Source organism: Ostrinia nubilalis, chromosome 22 (genome assembly GCF_963855985.1).
Source record: "Ostrinia nubilalis chromosome 22, ilOstNubi1.1, whole genome shotgun sequence".
NCBI lineage: Eukaryota > Metazoa > Arthropoda > Insecta > Lepidoptera > Crambidae > Ostrinia > Ostrinia nubilalis.
Genome location: NC_087109.1, coordinates 3,468,570 through 3,492,165, shown reverse-complemented (window position 1 = coordinate 3,492,165; position 23,596 = coordinate 3,468,570). Strand labels below are relative to the sequence as shown.

At 35.4% G+C, this 23,596-nt stretch overlaps 2 protein-coding genes across 2 annotated transcripts in view; one reads left to right on the top strand and one right to left on the bottom strand.

Moving 5' to 3' along the window:
- Positions 1–23,596, bottom strand: part of LOC135082867 (dual specificity protein phosphatase 23-like) — a 239,321-nt gene that overhangs the window by 96,116 nt on the left and 119,609 nt on the right. The gene's annotated exons all lie outside the window — the stretch shown is intronic.
- Positions 5,452–23,596, top strand: part of LOC135082755 (tubulointerstitial nephritis antigen-like) — a 62,084-nt gene continuing 43,939 nt past the window's right edge. Inside the window, exon 1 of the mRNA XM_063977521.1 lies at positions 5,452–5,753. Coding sequence (XP_063833591.1) covers positions 5,743–5,753 — 11 coding nt within the window. The 5' untranslated portion in view covers positions 5,452–5,742. The remainder of the gene's footprint in view (positions 5,754–23,596) is intronic.

Here is a 23,596-nt window from a genome sequence, read left to right as displayed (position 1 = left end):
TATGCTGTACACCCATGGTAGCCGATAGTAAAAGCAGTTGTGTCTACTTATTCTACGAGCATTCCTTGATGGATTTGAACCAGAAAACATTTCCAGAGCTCTATAAAAACACAACCTTATTCAAAAATTGTAACAAAGACGTGTTGCGAACTTTTTGGCCACTTTGGATTATTTAAACGAACACACACGAACTATTTGACGCTGACTGTACCTACCTATTTCGACAAAGATCTCTTTATTCTTCGTCTGATTTAATCACCACTTTACTTTTAACGTGTGTCCATAAAACGAAGGTGAAAACGGCGACCTTATTCAACCACAAGTCTTTTTAGTTTACGACTGCCTAAATTAGGCCTCGACAGGGATGCCGAGAAATGAGAATGAAGAACTGACAGGAAAATTGGGTAATTCAAGGCTGGGTCTTACTTTAACTATATCAAAGGTCAAAAATCTATCAAACTCCATAGAAAAATACCAGTTGCCATGACAATAAATTACGGCTCTGAATTTATGTTTGTTAAAATCGTTTATTGGTGAAATTGGGCCTAAAGCTCGTGCTGATATAACCACAGATATAAGTCGGTTAATAGTGGAATTTCAATAATTATACTTGGGCGTACCATGTTGTTAAAGACAGAAAGATAAGGAAAATCCTACACAACGTGGATTTAAACCTATGTAGGTATGTTTTTCCCTGGGTCAATCTACCTATTGTACCAAAATTCATCAATTATACTTAATAATACTTGCTTTGTGCTGCAAAATTTTTTCAGTGGTTAAAAGCGTGAATATGTAACAGACAGAGGTCCTGTTTTAGCACAATTTGGTACGGATTTTATACCTATGAAGTTGCTATTGTGTGATTTGGGATTCGCACAGAAATGTTTAACACTTGAGGACTCGCGCCTTAATTTGTAACATTCATACTCGCTACCGGGTGCGCTGGACCCAGTATATAAAATACTATGTATTTTTCAAAAACTCTTAATAAAAGTGAAAACTACTTTATTAGAAGGATAATATGATATAAACAAAGACAAAATAATAAACCAAATAGTCATATTTATTGCCTTTTTCTAAAATAACAACTTATTTAAAAAAAATAAGGTTTTTTGGCAAATTGAAGGTAATTTTTGAAAATTTTTGTAATTAATTATTTAAAAAAACACCTTGTTTATTTTCGTAAACTATTATAATTTGCCTACTTATACCAATTAACAATTAATGAGAAATTTGTATAGAACATTAAAAAATTCACTTTGTTTACCGGGTCCAGTGGACTCAAAAACACGTTTTTCGTCTGTAGCAATCACATGCAGTGGGCTATTTGATGATTATGACCGCTATTGGCTGTGCTACAATATCGTGGAAAGGTACTAAGAGCGACAACATCGCAAACGTCAAACTTTAAAAGTTATTACACAAATATTGAAGAACTGGGTCCGTTAGACCCATTAGCGAGTCCTTAAGTGTGGAGTTGTTCCAATACTCTTGTATTTGATGACCCTATTCGGCTTTCGCATCGGCACAAAATTAAACACCAATAAAAGTTGAGTATCACCTCTTTGTCTGAATTCAGGTCCAAGGCCCTTGCCCTAAATAAATTATTTCTGGAGCACTGGAACACGTAAAAATAAACTTTTGTTTATTTCAATCAGTAATCGGTTGGAGAGGTGCGATTTTATATTTGTTGCAGACGAAGAGCCGAAAGACGTAGTGTGGCCCCCCATTAGATGGACTGATGATTTGGTGAAGGTCGCAAGAAGTACTTGGATGGAAATCCTTGTGGAGGCCTTTGTCCAGCTGTGGACGTCATTTGGCTGAAGCGACGATGCGGACGATGATGGTACTTCAATATTTGGCAACAATTTTGCTGTCAACTGAAAGGAGAAGTTTCGTGGGAAAGTTAAAGGAGTAAACCAAAATTCACGGACGATGTTATCTTAACTGATGCTGACTGACTGACGCTCGATGGACCGACGAACTCAAGAATGTAGCTGGCAGTGGCTGAAAGAAAAAGCGGGTGATCGTTCTCTCTAGCTGTTCTTTGAAAGTTTTAAGTACCGTAATTAATTATGTAATCTGTGCCATTACGTCTAGCAGTGGACGGCCATTGGCTGATAATATCTAAGGTAAAAAATTTAGTTAAAACAATGTAAGTATTTTAATATTATTTTTAGTAGTATTATTTTTTATTATTGTCCCCATTGATTTGGCACGAAGCTGGCTTCTCCAATAAACCTTATAATGTGTATGTTTTTATTTTTAGTCTTAATTTGTGTCAACATTGACCGCTTTCATACAATTAAAACGGACAGGGTAGATAGTCCAGTCATTACGTACATTCAAAAAAGAAAATGAATTTGCGCTTCTAATTTTTTAATATGTTGTAGGGGATACCTAGAAAAGCTTAACTTGAGATTGTCGACCAAGCTTTCCTAGGAGCTTTCGCCGCCATGTTGAAAAAAGGGGTAAAATTTGTTTTTCGGCAATAACTCGGCTATCCGATGAGACTCGAAAATTTTTGTAGGACACTTTTTGTAGCTTTCTTTGTGCTCTACAATAACGCCCGAACCATTTTTAGCGTATCATGCATCGTTATCGAGATATCGATCGATAAAGTCAAAAATTTTGGACACAAATTATTTCGGAATAATTAAATAATTAACGTCAGATACGTACAACATAACTTCGAAGGAAAGGTTGCAATCATATTCGACGGTTATCCGACTGATATGACACTCGCTGGAACGAAAACTTCGGAAAGAGTACGACGTTCGAGAAAAAACCAATCGCCGGAGTTCACATTCGATGAGACAACTACTCCAAAAGTTAGCCAGGAGAAGTTTCTCACAAGGGATCAAAACAAGAACCAACTAATACAAATGCTTTGCCGTTACTTAAAAAAAAGTAATTAAAAGTAATTAAATTTTACTTTTTACTTTTTAATTAATTATTTAATTATTTCGGAATTTTTCATATTTATTAAGACCCAAAGAAAAAAAAAGCAAAAAACAAAAATTGTGTCCAAAATTTTTGACTTTATCGATCGATATCTCGATAACGATGCATGATACGCTAAAAATGGTTCGGGCGTTATTGTAAAGCACAAAGAAAGCTACAAAAAGTGTCCTACAAAAATTTTCGAATCTCATCGGATAGCCGAGTTATTGCCGAAAAACAAATTTTAAGCGTTTTCCAAGATGGCGGCGAAAGCTCCTAGGAAAGCTTGGTCGACAATCTCAAGTTAAGCTTTTCTAGGTATCCCCTACAACATATTAAAAAATTAGAAGCGCAAATTCATTTTCTTTTATTTGCCTTTTTTTCGGACGAAATGACTGGACTAAGATTAAAACGAGACGTCTCAGGTCACGGAGGACGGACGTTCAGCCACAGTGTAGATGTATGAAGTAATACCACTTGTATTGTGATAATTTTATATTTGGTACAACAACAATAAAGGCCCAAAATACATATAATAAATAATTAATGATGATCAACGACTCCTCTTAATAATGTTTATGGACGTTGAATAGAAAGTTTGACGGTAGGAAAATTAAATAGAAGTAATAAAAACTCCCTATATTATTCAGTAAAACGTTTATTGGATCATGATCTTGCCGATAGAGGCGCCATCGCGCCACAGACGTGACGGTGGAAGCGAATCTTAGAACAGATTATTATATTACAACCTCCTTAACATTATAGGTATAGCAAAATCGCTAACAGAACAGTAAATAAGTTAACTTTAGTAATATTTCGACACTTAATATTAAAGATATCGATCCTAACTCTGTTGTTAGAGCTAGAAATAATAGTTTGTTAGTTTGTCAGCGCTTCGAGACAAAGAAGCGACGCAACTCACGCGCGTATTCCCAAACATTACTATGAGGTCTCACAGTGCGCGTGGACGCACAGGGTGATACACGAACCAATCACAGAGCTCTACTGAACGCGGTTCGTTCGATTTGCTGCTTCACTTAAGCAAGCATAGCAATACGGGCGTTTGGTCACAATTTTATATTGCTTGGAACAGATATACTGTCTTCAGTTACACTGTGGTTGTGTCACGCCATGTCGCAAGCCGACGGGAGTTAAATAAGGATTTATTAACGTAAATTTAGGCCCTTCTTCATAAATCAATTAATATCACATCAAACACATTGTTTATTGCACTTTCACAGTATTTTATTTTAATGTTTGAGGGTAGGTACTCGTAGGTAATTAGAGAAAATAATGTCAGAGTTGCATTGCATGTTTCATAACCTCTGCAATTCTAGTATTGCAAGATCAATACAATTATTTTAATAAATAAATAAGAATATATTATTGCTGGAAAGTAATTAATTTAAGATTGCTAAGCGGGAGCTGAGTGTATTTTTACGTATTGGTGTCAAATGTAGAGCTTTGTAAAGTTAGAGTTTATATTTAGGGTGGTTACAAACCACGCAGGTATCTCGGACTGAGTTGCACCACCTAACATTAACCGTAACCATGACCATAAGTTATGGTCATGGTTACGGTTAATGTTAGGTGGGTAGTAGGTAGGTTATGGTCCATAACCGGTGTTTTTTGTATGGAGTTTGACAGATTTTTGACTTTTGATAAAGTAAGATGTGCAACCCAGCCTTTGAAACTAGAAAGGCTTGAATCTGCTTAGTTTGACCACAGATAACAAATAGGTAGGTATACTAGTTTGACTCTAGTTTTGAGCGTTGTTTCTTGTTGCGAAGAAATCTGAAGTCTTGCTGACGTTTATTACAAACTCAGACTGACTTGAGTGCATAACTAGTCATATAATGCGTTTTAAGTTTCAACAATTTTCAGCAGTTCAAATTATTTCTGTATTAAGATGTCCGTGTTACGATATGCACTTCGTTAAAGATGCTTGAAGCAAACGCTGATATTATTACAAATTACAATTAAGTTTAATTTAACATAACTACTCTCCTCAATAAATACTCATAAACTAAAAAACAACTCTATGATGCACAATACACAATACTGAAAAATGAATGAAATACAAAACTGTTTTCCTCTGCATTTCCTTGCCTGCATTAGCATAGGTAAGCCTTTTCATAGAATGCATAGATAAGGTTTCTACCTTATCAGATAAGGTAGAAATGCAATGATTCTATGCATTCTATGAACGGCAATTATTGGGATTCCCCAAGATTTTCCCGGTTTTCGTAGATTGACTGTAGCCAAATCTGCAATCAGTTCGATGAAACAATTTTGCAGCTCTGAAGAAAACTCTATGATGCAAATAACAAGAGTTTTCCTCAAATCTCAATTAGTTCTGCTCATTCAATTGCTTTTATTTCGGTCCTTTAGTCACTGCACGCGATCTCATTCACAAAAATACGCACCCTGAATAACGCGTTTAAAGTGTTTAGCGAATAAACAATCTAGCGCTCTATATTATTATGTTTTCGTGGCATATTAAAATCAGGTGTGAGCGGCGCCAAGCGCAGTTAGTTCGCGACCGTCAAACCTCGCTGACGCCGAGCCGTTTGACGTTTAGTTTCCCGCGCGCGCCGAAAGTGACAGTTTGAAACTTTTTAAATAGAAAAAAAAGTTAGCAAAAAGTTTGATTTATACAGCCAGTATTTTTTTTCGCCAACAATGGCCAGTTGATTTCGAAAATATTTTAGTGAGAAAAACTGATTTACGTTTTCGGTTTATTTGCATTTTCTGACATTTTGGTATCTTCAGGCTGTGTTAGTGGTGACAAAGGCCGTCATGGCGAACAAGTGAGTAAAATAGTATTTTACATAACTTTAAGGACGTATTCAAAGCGTGTGCGTCACTGTTACGTGAAGCTGCTCTGAATTTTCGTAGTCGTGATTGTTATGTTTACTTTACATGACTTTACGCAAAATGGTTCAAACTATACAAATACTAGATTCCTGTATTTGGTTTATTCATAAAATACGTCATTTACAGTGACAATGTTTAATTTTTTCATGGCATTTTTTTCAGTGCACTAAAATAAGCTGCAATACTATCAAATGTGACATAAATCTTATTCAAAATACTAATATATTCGTCTCTCGACTTTTTATACATTATCTTCGAAAGGTCACGTCAAACTTATTTATCCACCTTGGTAATACTTATAATAATATCGTCGAAAATACTTAAAACGTAAGACTAGGTAACTTACATAAAGATATGAATAAGTAGAGACGAAAACTAGACACAACAACAAAGTAGTTTATTATAATTATGAGGTAAGATAAACTTAATACTTATTTACAAAAATCCGTTTTGCTCACAAATGGTACAGGCTTTCCTAAGTTTGAAACTAGTACTGGCCATAATATTCTATTTTTTACTAAAATAGTTTTTAAATTCATCACCTCAATTCACCTCCCTTAATATTTCTCTCATTTTATTTCGAGATAAGTAGTTTTCAATTGTTTTTATCTAATACAGACGGCGTTAAAAGAGCTGATCTTTCAATCGTTGGATAACTTTTAACTGAAGGATAAACTTGCCATTTTTTTTATATATTTTCCTCACTGAAGCTATTAATGTGCCAGACTTATTATTCAGTTAAAAGACAACCAACGATTGAAAAATTGTGTGTGATGTGGAAGTCATTGGGGGAGGCCTATATTCAGCAGTGTACGTCCTGTGGCTGAAATCATGATGATGATGATGAATGAAAAATCAGCGCAAACAAGCTAAATATGGAACATCTTAATATGTGTGATTTTTCAACAACATACTATTACAAAGGACATCATCCATTTTGGTCCAAAATACAGCACTTTTTTTCTGTTGGCCGGCACTTATGATTTTGGACCAAAAATATGTATATGGAACGTGATCTCAAATACTACGAGACACAGTGTAGTGCTACAGCTTTGGTGCCATACTTAGTGACAAATGCTAAGGCGGACGTGTTCTATCAGAATACAGCACATTTTTTTGTTGGCCAGCACTTTTGATTTTGGACTAAAGATGTATGAATCGTGAATGATGTCCTTTACTGTTGTGCCGGCGACTGTACTCCAAAATAAACATTTGCCGTTTGAAATCTCGATCGGTATTCGCAGGAAGAGATACGGTATCAGATAGCCGCCGAGGCGCTGATAATGAAGAAGTGGTGTCGGGGATTCGCGATATTGCCAGATTATACTGTTTAGCTGTTCAGCGAAAGGCTGACAAACGATAGCTAAAACGAAGATAGTCATAACATGAGTAACTGTAACAAATCATTGCATCAGATAAATTATTATTTATAAAAAGATTTTATCGTGATTCTATGTATATCCGGCACTAAATCAATTTCTTTGTTAGCGAAAAAAGTTTGCAAACAAATACCTAGATTTTTTTTTATACACTCGTAAATAATTCAGTTAACCTTATTTACTGAGCATTTTTCAACGTTATAGTAGATAGAGAGTGGAAAAACCTGAAAAAGACATCAGCCCCACTTTATGTGAAGGGGAGTTAGATGGTAGATACCGTTAAAAAGTTTTCTCAACACTGGCCGACTATGAAAACTAACAGCTTCCCTACCAAAAACTCACAGCTTTGCCATACCATACAACAAAACTATATTTATTATTATTATTGGTTTTTGGGCCTTCATTTGCGCCAGCTCGACCAGGTTTGATCTTTTGTGGCAGCCCCTGTCTTTAGAGTTCACTGCTTACTTAGTCCTGTTGAGTCTATAAATTTCCAGATTCTTTGGAGCGTGATATCTGCTATCTCATCCGGGTGCATGATGTGTCGCCCGAGATGGATACTTCTTTTCAAAAACTATAAGTTCTCCTTGTTGACTACGGAACCCTAAACATTACAGACTCCTAACATTAGACCCTAGACATTAGAGCTCTAAACCCAGCAATTATGCAAATATAATGTCAACTCGATATTTGGCAATGAAACAAATAAAACAAATCATTTTCCGTTTTTTAGGGTTCCGTAGACCTGACAAGGAACCCCTATAGTTTCGTCATGTCTGTCTGTCCGAGGTTTTGCTTGAAAACTTTTGTTGTTCGAGTAGGGCGTCCCTCCCTCCAAAAACTAAACTATTGGCTTGAAAAATGTGGAAAAATTCATAATAATACTGCTTTTCATGAACTTTCAAGGAAAACTATATCGGTTAAGATAGATCAGTTAGTTTAAGAGTAATAGTCGTTTAACTCATGTATTATAAAATTTCATACCTCATAAAAATTGCTTAAAAGAAAATATGAAAAGTGACTTTAGATGAAGTAATTGCTTGCTTCTGAAATATATTGTGGTAACGACGGACAACTACGGAACCCTACTCTGGAGGCTTCCGGCGACTGGGACCGCAATTAACTGGGACCGCGGTCCCAGTCGCCGGATGCGTAAAAATTAAATAATTTTCTTCCGGCGACTGGGACCACTCATAGATAACTTTAAAGAAAATATTATTCAATCCAAAATCGGTACAGTACTAAAATCCATGAGTGGTCCCAGTCGCCGGAAGAAAATTATTTAATTTTTACGCATCCGGCGACTGGGACCGCGGTCCCAGTTAATTGCGGTCCCAGTTGACGGAATCCACTACACTGCACTGGGCACGACACGCACTTGGCCGGTTTTTTTTTTACATTTATGAGTTATGGGTTATTGCTGCGCAGGATCAGGATTCACACTTCGCATTGCATTAGCAACCTAATCACCATTTAATTAATTTGATTTGATTAGTGATGTGGGTATGTCCAAAATAATCGATGAATGATTACTCGATACTTCGAATGTTATGGTAGAGATTTATAAACTTTGAAATCTTACCTGAAAAACTTTGATTATTATTGTACGATTTTTCGATTCCATTTTCCGTGAAAAAAATGTTTTTGTGTGACTCTCTTAACAAAAAATTACAGGTTGAAAACGGTTCATTAGTGTCATCTATGGATGTTAAAAATATGCTATGAACGAACATGTTGTTTATAAAATTTCATAAGGTCAATTTCATTGTTTTATAAATGGTATTAATTGGTGACTTAACCGTGTAATTATCAAAGCATGCCGCCTGAAATATAATAATTTAGTTACGTGTAGTTTATAATTTGGATTAACCATTGGATTAAATATGAAATTTATACAGTTTTTAGATTGAAATAAGTATGAGCATAACAAAAAGACCGCTGTAACAAACATACTTTATAAAAATAACACAAGAATGCCTTGGTGCTCGTAAATAAACATAATACCGGTGTACATCTCTACCTCCACGCCGCGCTCCACCACATTTTATCAAATCCTTATATTTTTTTTAAACTGGAACAATCGAGAACACACCGTTCATAAATTCGAATCCCGAACGTCAAACGGCTATTAATATTTCACGATTTAAATTTCGAATGCGATTGTTAAAACGATTTTAATCGGTCAAGTGGCATCAAAATATTTTCGGCCAGCATTCGCCTTGGCATGGATATTTATTTTGTTTTTAATATCTATTATCGCTTCCAGACCGATTTATATTATTATTGGTCTAGTCTAGATTTTTTATGTAACTACTCGGAAGCTGTGACGTAGGCTAAAAGACGATTACGATGTTACGCTTCGTGTTTAAATGGTCGATAGTTTGTTAATGGATTTTAGAGGAAAATGTTCTAAATGAGCCATTAAGCCGGTTAAAAGTATAATTTTATTTAAATACTGCAGTATGATATCACGATGAAGTTATTTAAGTCGGTTTCATCTTACATTAATATTTGACAGTTTTACTGCAATGGTTAGCCGTTAGTTTTTCCATTTATACACGAATGATGTAATTTTTCTAGTTAATGCTCCTTTTGTGGTTAAGTAAGACTCACATTTGTCTGTTTTTTGTGAATCTTACGGTAAACTGGACAGAGTTATTAAGTCAAAACATGCGCATTGTCATTCAGATGCCAAGGAAACTGTCAGAGCCAATAGTTTATGAGAAATGGCTGTATTTATGTTACAATTTACATAATGAGATGAGGCTTAGTAGGGATGGCACTTCGAAGTTTAATTATTGGCAATACTATCCCACATTCAAAAGAGATTGGTTGATTTTCAATGATCAATAGTTTTATTTTTATTTAAATGTTCATCATTGCCATTTATAAAATCAATCCAATCCTTATCCTTGAGGTTTTTGAATAACCATGAATTTATATTAATATTTCTATTAATCATCGGATAACTTTGTCCGCAGAATAATATAAAAGTTGATTTACGTTTTAAAAATAGACCCTTATTAGTTCTAATCTTATTAGTTTATCGATATTAATAATATGATATTAAGAGTAAAGGGCATCCCTAATTGGACATTATCTGTGGACAGTGACAACTGACATCCCGGCGCCGGCGCCAACGAGCCAGTAACTTAGCATGCGTAAAAAGAACGAAAAAAAACTTCATGTGAAAGTTTTTGTGCCAGTTCCGTTTTGTCTTTTTAGCTGTGCGTTTTTTTATAAACGTTCGAATTTTAAATTAATCAGTCTTTAAAAGAGGCCAGTGTATAAATTTTAAATCAGACACTGAAAAAAAGTTTTTACGCCACAAACTGGGCCTATCTACCAAGATAAGTCTAAAATGTTAGCTCTAATTTTTATCGACATTTAACATGGTATTTCAACACCTACTCAATCATTTATTTTAATTGATTCTATTACGAACTTATAAACTAAGTAAAGTATGTAGAACATTAAAGGTTAAATGTAGAGAAAGGCAATTAGAAGAGAGGAGGCCATTTTGAATTTGCCGAAAAAACAAAATTGATAAATATGGCGCTACAATTTTCCGCCAAATAGTCCTACAAAACAAAATATTCCAGGTTCTCACTGTTAAAGTTACAAACAGATTATTAGACGACAGTATTATTTATGGCGCAAATAAAACTTTATATTTTATTATAGTCTCAAATTCCGAACACGAGCAGGCATCTTTTGTTTTTTATTTAATAGGCTTGTATTTTTTTAGGTCACATACCTAATTGGAATATGATACCTACACTTGTATTAAATTACTACATTTAGGTAATTAATAAAAATAAACTCATTTCTGTTAATTTTTATGTATTGGTTTATTTAACTCAGTACAATTAATACGAAAGGAAAATGTAGGGTAGACAGGCCTCTGGCGCCAAAATCTTCGGGGCGGCCTTTTTCTAGCAATGGAAGACGAAAAAAAAAATCACATTTTTATACACCAACTTGTCAAAGTCAAAATTTCTTTAGTTGCAAATTAATTTATATACCTAGTGCTTGCTTACAAATCGTCAAAATAATAGACTAATAAAAAAAAGATTTGCAAATTATAAATAACTTGAAACTCAGTCACCTTCACCACTCACTGTCTGCCGGTTGAAATAAATAAAAAGAAATAGCAGTAGTTAGTAGGTACATTATTGATTCAGGAGCAATTCTCTGAATTTACCCCGCATTCTTTATATCGTATCTTGCTCTACATTTCGTTCTCCTCAAAATATTTGCCTTTGATTTGGTCCTCTCATGACAGAGCCCAATGTATGGCTGCTAACATTTTTCGAAGCTATGCCAAGGTCGCGGTGATTAGCACAAACTCCTGAGGAGTCAACAATGGGACAGTGGAATTGGATGCAGTAGGTCCTATCGTATGTAGTCCTAATAGATGCGGTTTTGCAATAAATTGTAGAGTTTGAGGCCGTCGGTCCACCTTGTGGGTGGACGTCCTACGCTGCGCTTATAAAGGTAGCAGGAAGGCGCTGGATGCAGGCTGCTACCAACCGATCAATATGGAAATCATCGGGGCAGACCTTTGTTTAGCAGTAGACGTTCTGTGGCTGAAATGATGATGATGATGTAGTCTGATATGCTGAATGTATTAGTTGTAGTAAATTTTAACCATAGATGGATACCCCATGTCCTCCCTATCCTTGACAATCACAAGTATACCCGTGTCTTCATTTTTAACTGCTTGTTTACATAGTAAAAAGAAAAATATGTGTTGATTGGACAAAATTTGTTAGGGGCTCATTCAACTACAAAAGGGCTGTCGAGGAAGGGGCTTTTCATCCAAAAATATGTCATTTAAAAAAGGTAATTGCAAAATGTTTGAGCAGACGGGACCCCATTTTATCCCGGGACCTTTGTAGCCGGGCCCCGTATCATGGATACGGCTGATACGACTGCACGAAAAATATTATCTGCTGCATTATACATAGTTTTTGCAATTCACGAAGGCGAGTGAGCTTTACATGTGTGGTGGCTCGCTACTGTTCGTTTTTCAAAAGTTTTGATAGACATTAAACACATATACACACACAAGTAAATCTCACTCGCCTTCGTGAGTTGCAAAAACCATACCTACTGTGCCCTATGTCTATTGTGACCGCGGGGAATCAACACTGCTATCAGTCTTAGATTCCTTCTGCATTACGTTACTATCATAATGTGTGAATATTTTTAGTCACATTCTTTAACTACGTTGTCGTTATGTGTAGATTATGGTGACTAGTAGTGTAAACTTTAATTATGTAGGTACTTACAAAAAATATTTACATAAGAAATACCTAGTAATGAAATTCAATGAAAGAATCAAGTGAAAGAAGTTTTATAAACATACGAGTAAGGATCTGTACAATGCAAAGCAGGAGACATAATTATTTTAATTATGACTGAAGATGTTTTGCGGGATGCAATACTAGATCCCGCAAAACTAAGTTTGGGAATCCCTGAATTATATTCAGTGGCGTAGCGTGCTTAGACGGACCCTGTGTCAACATTTGGTGGGGGCCCCGTCTAAAAAAGGTGACTAGAGCAAGGGGCCTTTTTCTAAAAAAGGCAGACAGGCAGTAGTACTGTCCTGGAGGCCTCTGTAGCCCGAGGATCCCGTATCATTGATACGGCTGATGCGGCGGTAGACGCCCCTGACTGTAAAAAACCCTGGGGGATGTCCAAAAATGGACTGCCATGGCTCAAAAGGGGAAAATTCAGCCTACAGGGCCAGCAGACGTTGACACACCACCCAAATATTTTCTCCGCACGTTTTAAAGAATTTTTCGCCGTATTACACGCTGCCATTGGCTGATTGGTCACGGGGAGGTACCTACTCGTAGCATGACGGAGACAATAATGTGTCGGCAGTAGGGCTGGCGATAATTATTTAGGCACACAAAGAATATCAGAACCTTAATTTTAAGAAATGAAATCGGTTTGTTGAAATTACACCAAGATTCGACATTGAACGATAAATGCTCTTTATTCTATGTCTTTTTATCTTACCAGCGCATTAACATATTGGCAAATGATGAGATCAGTTAAACGGTGGATCAAAATCGCGTAGTATTTACTAAATAGATTTTGTCCACGGCTCTACCTTTCTTAAAAATGCAATTCTGCTGAATACAAGTTATTCTTGTGAGGTTTCTAAATCCATCCCTAGTCATCTGGGCACCGCGAGGATTGTAAACCAAATCCTCCATTTGCCTCTGGTAGATTAAATACAGTGTGAGTCACGTTAAAGTGTACATATGAAAATAGATGAATAGGGATAGAGACATGCGATTTTTGGTTTTACAAAAGTAATACGATAGAGAATAATAAAAAGTAATAAAAACCATCTGTTATAGGGGCATTTTTTGGAGAAATTTATCAAATAACGAAAAAAATACGAATTTTTAAGCAGATTTTTTTTAAAAAATATCATTTTTTATTATTTGTTGGCCTTTTTTGTGTATTTTATGTATTTTTTTAGTATTGCCTATTATTTATTATTACTGTTTTTATTTTATCAGGATATACCACTTAGTTTAAAAGTTATTACGTTTTCTTTACAATAAGTAATTGGAAGAAAAAAAAATCTATAAAAAATTTAAAAAAAAACTCAAAAAATTTTTGACCTCTTTTTTGTCGATAAAAATAGGTCTAGTTTCATCTATTTTCATATGTACACTTTAACGTGACTCACACTGTATAGTCGTGCCCATATCTCTCCTGCAATGTAGCCTAAATGACGAAAAGCCCAGGTCTAAGTACGTTTTTAATATCGTGCGGATTTCATCACGCACGCGGGAATGACCCGCATGCGTGACACCCGCAAGTGACCTTTTCATAAAAACTACCTATTGTAATGCGTGAAATACGCACGTGGAGGGTGTGGGGACACGACCAATCCCGCGTCTATGATGATCCACACGATATTAAGAACACACCAAGGCCATGTTCCTGTAAGTGGCAACCCTACAACGCCTCGGCAGTTTTGTTGACGCTACAAAACTTTTCTGTTTGTTCAGGTGACAACGACATGATGTTATGGGAATATTCTACTGATAATACCCAATAAATATGAAACGGTACTGTATCTATGACCTACCATTTAAATATATTATTCACTTACGCCCGTATTCACAAACATTACTTTAAGGTGCAGTACTACAGTGCGCGTGGATGCACAGTGACACACGAACCAATCACAGAGCTCTCAACGCTGTGCGTTCAATTTGCTGCTTCACTTAAGCAAGCATCGTTTATAAATACGTGTGTAAGACTCTACTATTTCTATTTTCACAATTATTAGAATACTAGCTTTTCGCCCGCGGCTTCGCCTGCCTGGATTTTTATCTGTCACAGAAAAACTTTATCGCGCGCGTCCCTGTTTCAAATACCGGGATAAAAACTATCCTATGTCCTTTCCCGGGACTCAAACTATCTCTATACCAAATTTCATCAAAATCGGTTCAGTGGTTTAAGCGTGAAAGCAAGACAGACAGACAGACAGAGTTACTTTCGCATTTATAATATTATATTAGTATAGATTACTTCAGTTGGGAATCAAACCCAAGACCTTTCGCTTCCTTTTTCTGCTACGCGGGGTCGGCTTTCCCAATCATGCGCCGCCATTTCATTCTAAAGTATCTTGAAAGTCTTGTTCGAAAAGTCATAATACTTTCATGTCCTTTTGGACATTCGTGATCCAGGTGGTTTGAAGTCTTCCTCTTCCCCCCTTTGTGTCACCATCCCCCATCTTTCGCTTCCGAAGGGAATTTATTTTTATTTTTATTTTAAGGGAATTATTAGAATTGGAACCCTAATGTTGTTTTTTTATTAGTTTAACTTTTATCTTTATGTACCGCAACTGTAATTTCAGTATGGCCCTAAATATAACTGGGGGAGAATGTCATAGTATGGCATTAAAATCGCCTTTTGTAAATAAGTTTTATATAAAATTAATCACATTAGCAGATAGGTACTTATGCTTTTCATTATAAGTCAAACAAAGCTAAACACATCTTAAGTACCTACCTATTTGTAATAGGGTGTCATTTTGCAACAAAAAAATTAGCTTGATCTGCCAACTATACCTTAATCCTATATTGCAAAGGTTAATGTCCAAATCCAACAATAATGGCAACGGCGCATTTTCATTATCAGACACATCAAAGATGAATTTAAATAATCCAATAATGTCTTTATATCGGTTTGAAATGCCTACATAAATCACAGATGGCTAAATTTAACTTAACATAGACCATTTTACCAAATAGACACCACTTTCAAAAACTGTATCTATATTTTTCTTACTATTTTTATCCCATTCTTTGCATTGCAACGCCTTCACGCGGTGCCACACACATGTTTTCTGTCATAAATGACATGCAGTAAATAATTTGAATTTGAATTTACCCACAATCGGGAGCTCTTGGCCTACATCTCTCATAGGTAAATAATGGCTCTATTCATCATCATCATAATCAGCCACAGGACGTCCACTGCTGAACATATAGGCCTCCCCGAATGATTTCCACATTGAACAGTTGGTAGCGGCCTGCGTCCAGCGCCTTCCTGCTACCTCCAGTTCGTCAGCGATTCAAAATGTAATAATGCGAAATAATGCGACTTCCATAGCAGTAAGCGGTCTTCAACCAACGGCTGATTGATTTACAATTTTAACTCAAGACAATAAAGTTCTAAATTGATTGAGAAGCTCATAACTATAAAGTAATGACGTAATCATGGGTTTTAAAGTGATTGATTATCGCCACTTAAACGCATTATGGTTGAATGGAAGCCGATGTATGGGTTGCATTAAAAGTGCATTTATTTATATTTAGTTAATGAATTTGTGGCTGTCAGTCAACTGACACTTACTGAAATATTGCAGAAAAAAAATAGCTGACTTAATATTTGACTTCGTGATCTTATTTGGCTTAAAAAAAACAAATAATAAAAAACAACGGTGTTTTGTTTTTTTTAAACTGAAAAAAAGATAAATTTTTCTTCGCTTTTATTATTTATTTAGCATATCACGAGAGGTTAACAGAATAAGTAATTTGTGAACTACTCATATTATTTTTTAACGAAAGAAATAAAAAAACAATGTCCATACTAGAACTCTATCAACTTTATAAAATACTGTCATAATTCATAATTTATTACATAATAGGTACGATAAAAGTAATAATAATTATAACATAATTTATGTCTAGCCGATTTGCGATACCGTATCATAAGCTATGGTATATTTAAGTAGCTACTTAATTGTTAATAATATACTTACGTCATAATAATAGTAATAAGATTATGATAATAATCAACACTGTCAAAAATAATAGAAGTACCTAGAGTTTGATTGTTAATGTGAATTGCTAGATTTGTTATTTAGAGATTTTAATATTAATGTAATAAGTATAAGTTACTATACACAAGCCTATAAGCAAAAAGTTACTATTTTTCCTTAATATAACTTGCCTATTGTACATAGAGCTTTTACTTTGTAAGTAACCCTCTCTAAGAGCTTTAGGTTTTTAATACATACAACGAAAAAAAATGATTCATTAAGTTAAATTGAACTTCGATTTTGAGATTATTTTACTGACTGACGTTGTTATATAAAAATCTTATATCCACAATAATTATGTATTAAAAATACTCAAATAATCAAAACATATTTTTTTTCGAACAACAGTGCAAGTGACTCAAGATCCGTCCCAAAACTTAATTTAATAAACTTACGTAATTTTGTTGATAAAATCTTTTTAATCCGCTTGACATCGCCAAAAGGCCGGTCAAGGAAAGCCATGAGACATTGAAAGAACAAAATTAATCCACTCACGTACTAAATCTTATAATCTTATAGCTTTCCGCCCGCGGCTTCGCCCGCGTGGAATTTTGTCTGTCACAGAAAAACTTTATCGCGCGCGTCCCTGTTTCAAAAACCGGGATAAAAACTATCCTATGTTCTTTCCCGGGACTCAAACTATCTCTATGCCAAATTTCATCAAAATCGGTTGCGAGGTTTAAGCGGGAAAGCGTAACAGACAGACAGACAGACAGACAGACAGACAGACAGACAGACAGACAGAGTTACTTTCGCATTTATAATATTAGTTGGGATAATATGAAGTAGCGAATACAGTAGGTCTATAAAGGACTAGCGGCCGCCCGCGACTTCGTACGCATGGATCCCGTAAATTTAACCCCTTAGGGGTGAAGTTTCGTAAAATCCTTTCTAGTCTTAGTTACAGTCCTGGTGTCATCTTTTGAGCCTTTAGCTTTTCTAGGCTAGAAATACTCAAGTTTTTCTTTTTCAGACATTAAGTTTGAAGCCTGCAATGTTAGGACATTCCCAGTTTGGCCCTAGCCAGCAACAATCAAAAGATTTTTTTTTGCAAATAAGCTTATAAAAAGCGTTTTTACATGTTTCAGTATTACTTTACTGATTTGTTCTCTATGAGAGAGTCCAATTCTATATAAGTCACCATTAAAACACGGACTCATATTTCTATTCATTAAACTTGCTGTAAGGTTACTGCGTTTAACTCCATTACTTAATTGAAACTGGTGTTTTCATTTTTTATGTCTCAGTTATTTTTAATCTGCACAAACCAGTTGTTTGGCGCCAACATTCGCAATTGGCGCCAGAAAAAATGAAAGTGATAAAGGTTTATTAAAGAGGCTGTATTTTAATTTAATTACAGATTTATTTCGACAGTAAAAAGTTGCATGGTTGGAGATTGAATTTTTACAAACAACCTGTTTTATGATTATAACAAGTACTCGTTTTAAGTTTTTTTTTTATTATTCAGCCTTTTTTTTATTCTCTTGCTCAAAAATAGTTTAACAGCCATAAAGTATCTATAGGTACTTACAGCTTTGCCAAATATTTTTATTTCTTTCATATTTGGAAGTAGATAATAAGTACTTACTTATGTATAGTTTTTTGTATCTTTAACAGAAGATTGCTAACTGTACATAAATTATTTCCGCGTACTTAGCGGCACCTTAGCAAGCTTGTAAATACTTAACTAATTAGATAGTAGTGATACCTAACTATGATCTCATATGTTTCCGAGTTACGCATGGTGATGATGTTGAGTAGCTATGACAAATCCATTAATAAAATAATCGAAATACAAATAATTTCCTCTATTTAATACAAAAGCAAACGGCAGACACTAATAGCGATACTGTTAAAAAAAAAAGATATGAGAAAAGTCAATCTGGAAAAAATAAAGCGTGAAATAAAAAGTTACAAAATTAATGATAACTTCTAAACTACGAAAAATCGTAAAACATACATACGGGTGATTCGGGTAGCCCTACTGATGTTCTACCTTTGGGCTTCGGTTTGAAAATACTTTTAGGGACACCTAGGCTGTAGGTATAGCATGTTTTGTGCATTTTGTTCTTTCTTTTCATTTATAGAGCAACCGTTTTGTTATGATTTATTCTTAATTTAAACTTATCGCGAAGTTCCTAACAACTTCCATTCTAAGAAACCAAAGCAATACGACCCTGACAACAAATTGATGACCGTACACACAAGGGATCATGTTAAATTGGGTTCAAAGTTATGGTTATGGCCAGTGTCTTCCACGAACTCATGCAGATCATGGTCACGGTAAAGAATGATGTCCCTTTCTGACCTTGGAGGTAAGAAAGGGATACGTTTTCAGACTTATCAGTTATTACAACTATACAAAGTATGAGCTATATTTTTTTTAAAGAATGTACATACTAAGCTAAATAAACTTGTGTTAAGTATGAGTGATAGTCTACCGACAGGGATCGAACCAGCGCTCCTCGGATCTCGAGTCGGTCAGTCCGACACCTTCAGCGTTCGGCTTCATTCTATTTATTTATTTATTTATTTACATTCGTCGTTTTTTAAACATAAAATTGATCTCTAAGCTTAGTAAGAGCAGTAAGAAGCACCGCGCAGTTCTCTTTTGTTAGAAAGTAGGACTCTGTCGACCTGCAGGTCATGGGTTCCACTCCCAGGGATCTACAGATGGTAAAATCACTCTGAGTGGATAGATACAGTCAATAACACATCAGACTAAGTACTTATTAACCTTTTCAACGCCAATGACCGATACATAATATGCGTACATCAGTTGACCGCCAACGACGGATTAATCCGCCTTAAAAATCATGTCAGTAATAGGCTAATTGAGTATTATGTAAATTCAATAAAAATGAATCGTTCGTTCGTTCGTTTCAGCCGAAAGACGTCCACTGCTGGACAAAGGCCTCCCCCAAGGATTTCCACAAAGACCGGTCCTGTAAAAATGAATACAATATTGATATTATAATGTCAAGCGTGGCGTCCAGAGTGATGGCTTTTGTATTTGACGTGGCGCTGAAAAGGTTAATTTTCGTTGCAAAATAAGACATAAGATACCGTAGTTTTTAGCTGGTTCTGTCATCCGTGCCTATTAGTGTTCAATTTCATTTAAAAATAGGCTTTAATTAGACTAATTATCCCGACTGAAAAACTTGTTGTTTTACAACTTAATCCGATTGAGCCATACCAAAGTGCTGCCGAGAATCGAATCCGCGACCGCTAAAGGCGTAAAAAGTTCATTTATTTGTTTATCTGCATTGACACGATCAGAAAGCGTTTCCTTTCGTACTTTCACTGGTCAGGATATCGTGAAATGTCAATGCATGCGGTTCAGTGGTGTAGGGTGACTATAGTCGAGTAATAACTATTCCCACCTCTCGTTCCCACCACTGCAACTCCCGTGTAACCAGGACCTACAGCTTGACCTCCAATAAGAACCTACACTGAAGGTCAAGTTTGTCCCGGGGGAAAGTTAAACTGTCATTGGGCCAGCAACGAAATTAATCAGAAGAGCATATGAGTTCGAACTATGGTCGAGTAATGAAGTAAGATAGATACATCCAGTGTCTGTAATCTGGAAATCATTGGGGGAGGCCTAATGTTACTAATAAGTTACTAATAATAACCGCCTCTGTGGTCTAGTGGTAAGACCACCTGCTTCAGACTCAGAGGTCCCGGGTTCGATTCCCAGTGGGGACAGATTTTTCTGTTCGGTTTGGTTGGTGGTAGGGCTTGTTCTAAGTCCGCCTGGCTAGCTACCACCATCTTACCTAAGTGTGTCGCCATAACAACAATGTTAACAGCATTGTTGTGTTCCGGCAGTTAGAGGTAAGATAGCCAGTTCCTCCGTGGTTGAGGATTCCGGGTGAAGCTCGCTTCCACTTTCGGCCTGATCATCACTTACCATCAGGTGAGATACAGGCCAAGAGCTTCCTCGTTGTGGATAAAAAAAAGTTTTATATTGGTTGTTTTTTTATTCCTACGTTTATTAGGACGTCTACTACAAACGATAAATAAATGTCTACGGTAAAAGTCTGATACTAAATAATTAGATAAACCAAAATAATGGAAAATATAAGAGTTCGTAAAAGATATAAAAGGACTCGTCATTAATATTTATTTGGTGGAAAAATTGTACGCGCGTGCGATGAAAATTATTTGTGGCTGAAAAAGCTATCATCATCATCATCATCATTTCAGCCTTAAGACGTCCACTGCAGAACATAGGCCTCCCCCAATGCTTTCCACGTTGATCGATTGGTAGCGGCCTGCGTCCAGCATTTCCCTGCTACCTTTATGATGTCGTCGGTCCACCTTGTAAAAGCTGTAATTAAAACAAATAAAAACATTTGATATTTAATCAAAGTAACGGATATGTCCGTAATAAATGACTCAACGTGGTCACATCAGTATTGTGTGAAAGGCAAATCCGTCGCATCGAGATCGACCAAGTCAGCCATATAACGGCTGAGACGTTTCCGTTCGTTACCTGACACAATGTCTGGTTTGTTACCAGACGGAGGTTATTGTTACCCGTGTGCAGAAATGGGAGTCATGTTTTTAAGTTGTGGTGATTAAACTCAAGGAAGCTTAAGCTACTAATTGTAATCGTCTGATTTTACCTCAGAATACGGAACAAACCAGAAACCGTCAACGGGCGTAAATGTGTATTCATATAGGTAAATTACTCCAAATCGCACTAATTTGACTTTAGAGCAATTAGTCAATGGCCGGCGCGCGCATTGTTTACATATCCGTCAGATTGACACTTTATAATTAAATTATGCCGTCTTGTGCCGTTCCAACATGTAAGAATGCTACTGGAATTACGAAGAAAGTGCATGGGATCATGTTTTATCCGTAAGTAGCACATTTCCAATTCATTTTAATTAAATAATAATTTTCAAAAAAAATCACGGTTGTATTTTGTAAGTGTTGCCACAGGTCAACGGAATATTTTACCCTACTTTTTTATATTGAATTACATTTGTCTATAAAAAATTCACGCGTTAATTTTGTTAGCGTTACAACAGAATAATGGAATATTTTCCCCATCCTTTTTGTTTTAATTAGTTTTTAGTGTAATTTCATCCATGACATGACAACCTGATTAATTAAATTATAAGTGCCACTTGTGGTCTAAACTGAATAAATATTTTTGATTTTGATTTGATTTCAATATATTGAATTAATTTATAATATTACTCCCTAATAATGAGGAGATAATAAATTACTATCGTGAATTTCATACTTTCCCATTTATTCAAAAGTAAGGCATTGGTATCAACAGATCAGCAGCAGCAATATTTGTATATTTAATAATAATTTTAAGTAATTAATTATTGCTTACATACTTACTCTGATTTTCTTTCAGGATACACAGCCAGAGTTGCCTCGCAATCAAATTCAAGTATTGGTGATGTTTTTGATTTGGATTCTGTTTTTGACTCCAAGAAAAGTTAAACTAAAAGCACTACTGCGCCGTAAACAAATGTTTTGTTGTCGATATGTTTACATAATAAAGAACCTTAAGTTTCTTTTTTGTTTTACTTGGCATTCTAAAATTTATATTCGACTTTTGTAATTGACTTTTAAATAACATATTATACCTACATATAGTATATTACACTATTTAATAGAAATAAATAATCATCTACACTTAGTTACTTCGGAGTAAAAATTAAATTCATAGGTAGGTAGGTACTATCTATGCCTATGGCCAGTCATGTCGTCTCGTTCTATCGCAAAGAATCACCATTTGATAAGAGCGAGAGCAAAAACGGAAATGGATAGTTAACACTGTGGCCGTGTGTACTTATTTCACTTACTTATTTTTTACTTGTTTAACATCTCTTTAAAAAATTACATAATTTTACCCCAAAAATGGGGGTGTCACACGGCGCTAGTAACACTAAAGGGGGTAGAGAAAGTTCAACGGACTTCAAAGACTGGCTTAAAAGGGCATGCACCCAGAGCCGTGAAAAACTATATTAAAAAAAATAGAGGGGCGCGGGAGGGGAAGTATTTTGGACACAAGTTGCCGCGTAGAAATGTTATCGAACACTCCTTCTGGTTTGTTCTGTATTCTGAGGATTTTACAAATTAATTTCCATGCTTTTGAAAAAATACTGAATAATTCAGAATAAAGTCCTCATACTATTTTGGTTTCTGGGTCTATATTAGTAAAAGTAGAAAAGATTTTGTGTAATTTTCACTATTTAAAGAACGCTAATAAAGGATTTAAAGTTTAAAGGTTAGTTTTTTTATGGGAGAGGAGGCAAACGAGCTTACGGAAAAATGAATTAAATTGTCCATGTGCTTTGTTTTCTAAATTAAGTTTTCAGGCGAAAGTTCCTGATAGCACTGGTAGGAAATGTACGAGTAGATTTTTTTATTTTAGCGACTGTACTTCTAAACGAAGATTAAAGAGTTCATAACATAATGATTCAATACTGGCATTTTACGAGTAGTGGCACAAAAGATCTCCGTCACATTTAAAGCTAATTCCGATACACAAATCCTTATATTTTTACAACCAAACTTTATGGCGTTTCTTAAAAACAATGGCGGCTTTGTTGTAAACATAAATATTTAAATGACTGATGAAATCTGGAACGGTTCTTGAATTTCGATTCACTTCGAATTCAAAGGGATAAAGGTGATCCAAAGATTTTACATTTTGGGCCGGCGAACGACGGAACTATAGAAGAAGAAGAACTTGTTCGAGGCACTTCTTTTTCTCAGTAGTTACGGTCTTGTTGACAGAGTGATCGTGGTCGCCAGGATTATTTTTCGAAAATAAGATCTAAGATTCAGATCATAGTTTCCCCCGAAAATCGATTTATTTTCAGATTTCAGGTAAAGCTGTCAATGAATTTATTGAATAGTGCTGTGGAATTTATTGAAATGTTTGATAATGATTGCCGAGTCGATTATCTTGTTTCAATGTTTATTTATTTTAAGATCGGTATTTTTTTTAATAGGGATTTTTATTGAGACATTTTAAAGTGTGGCGAATTGGCAA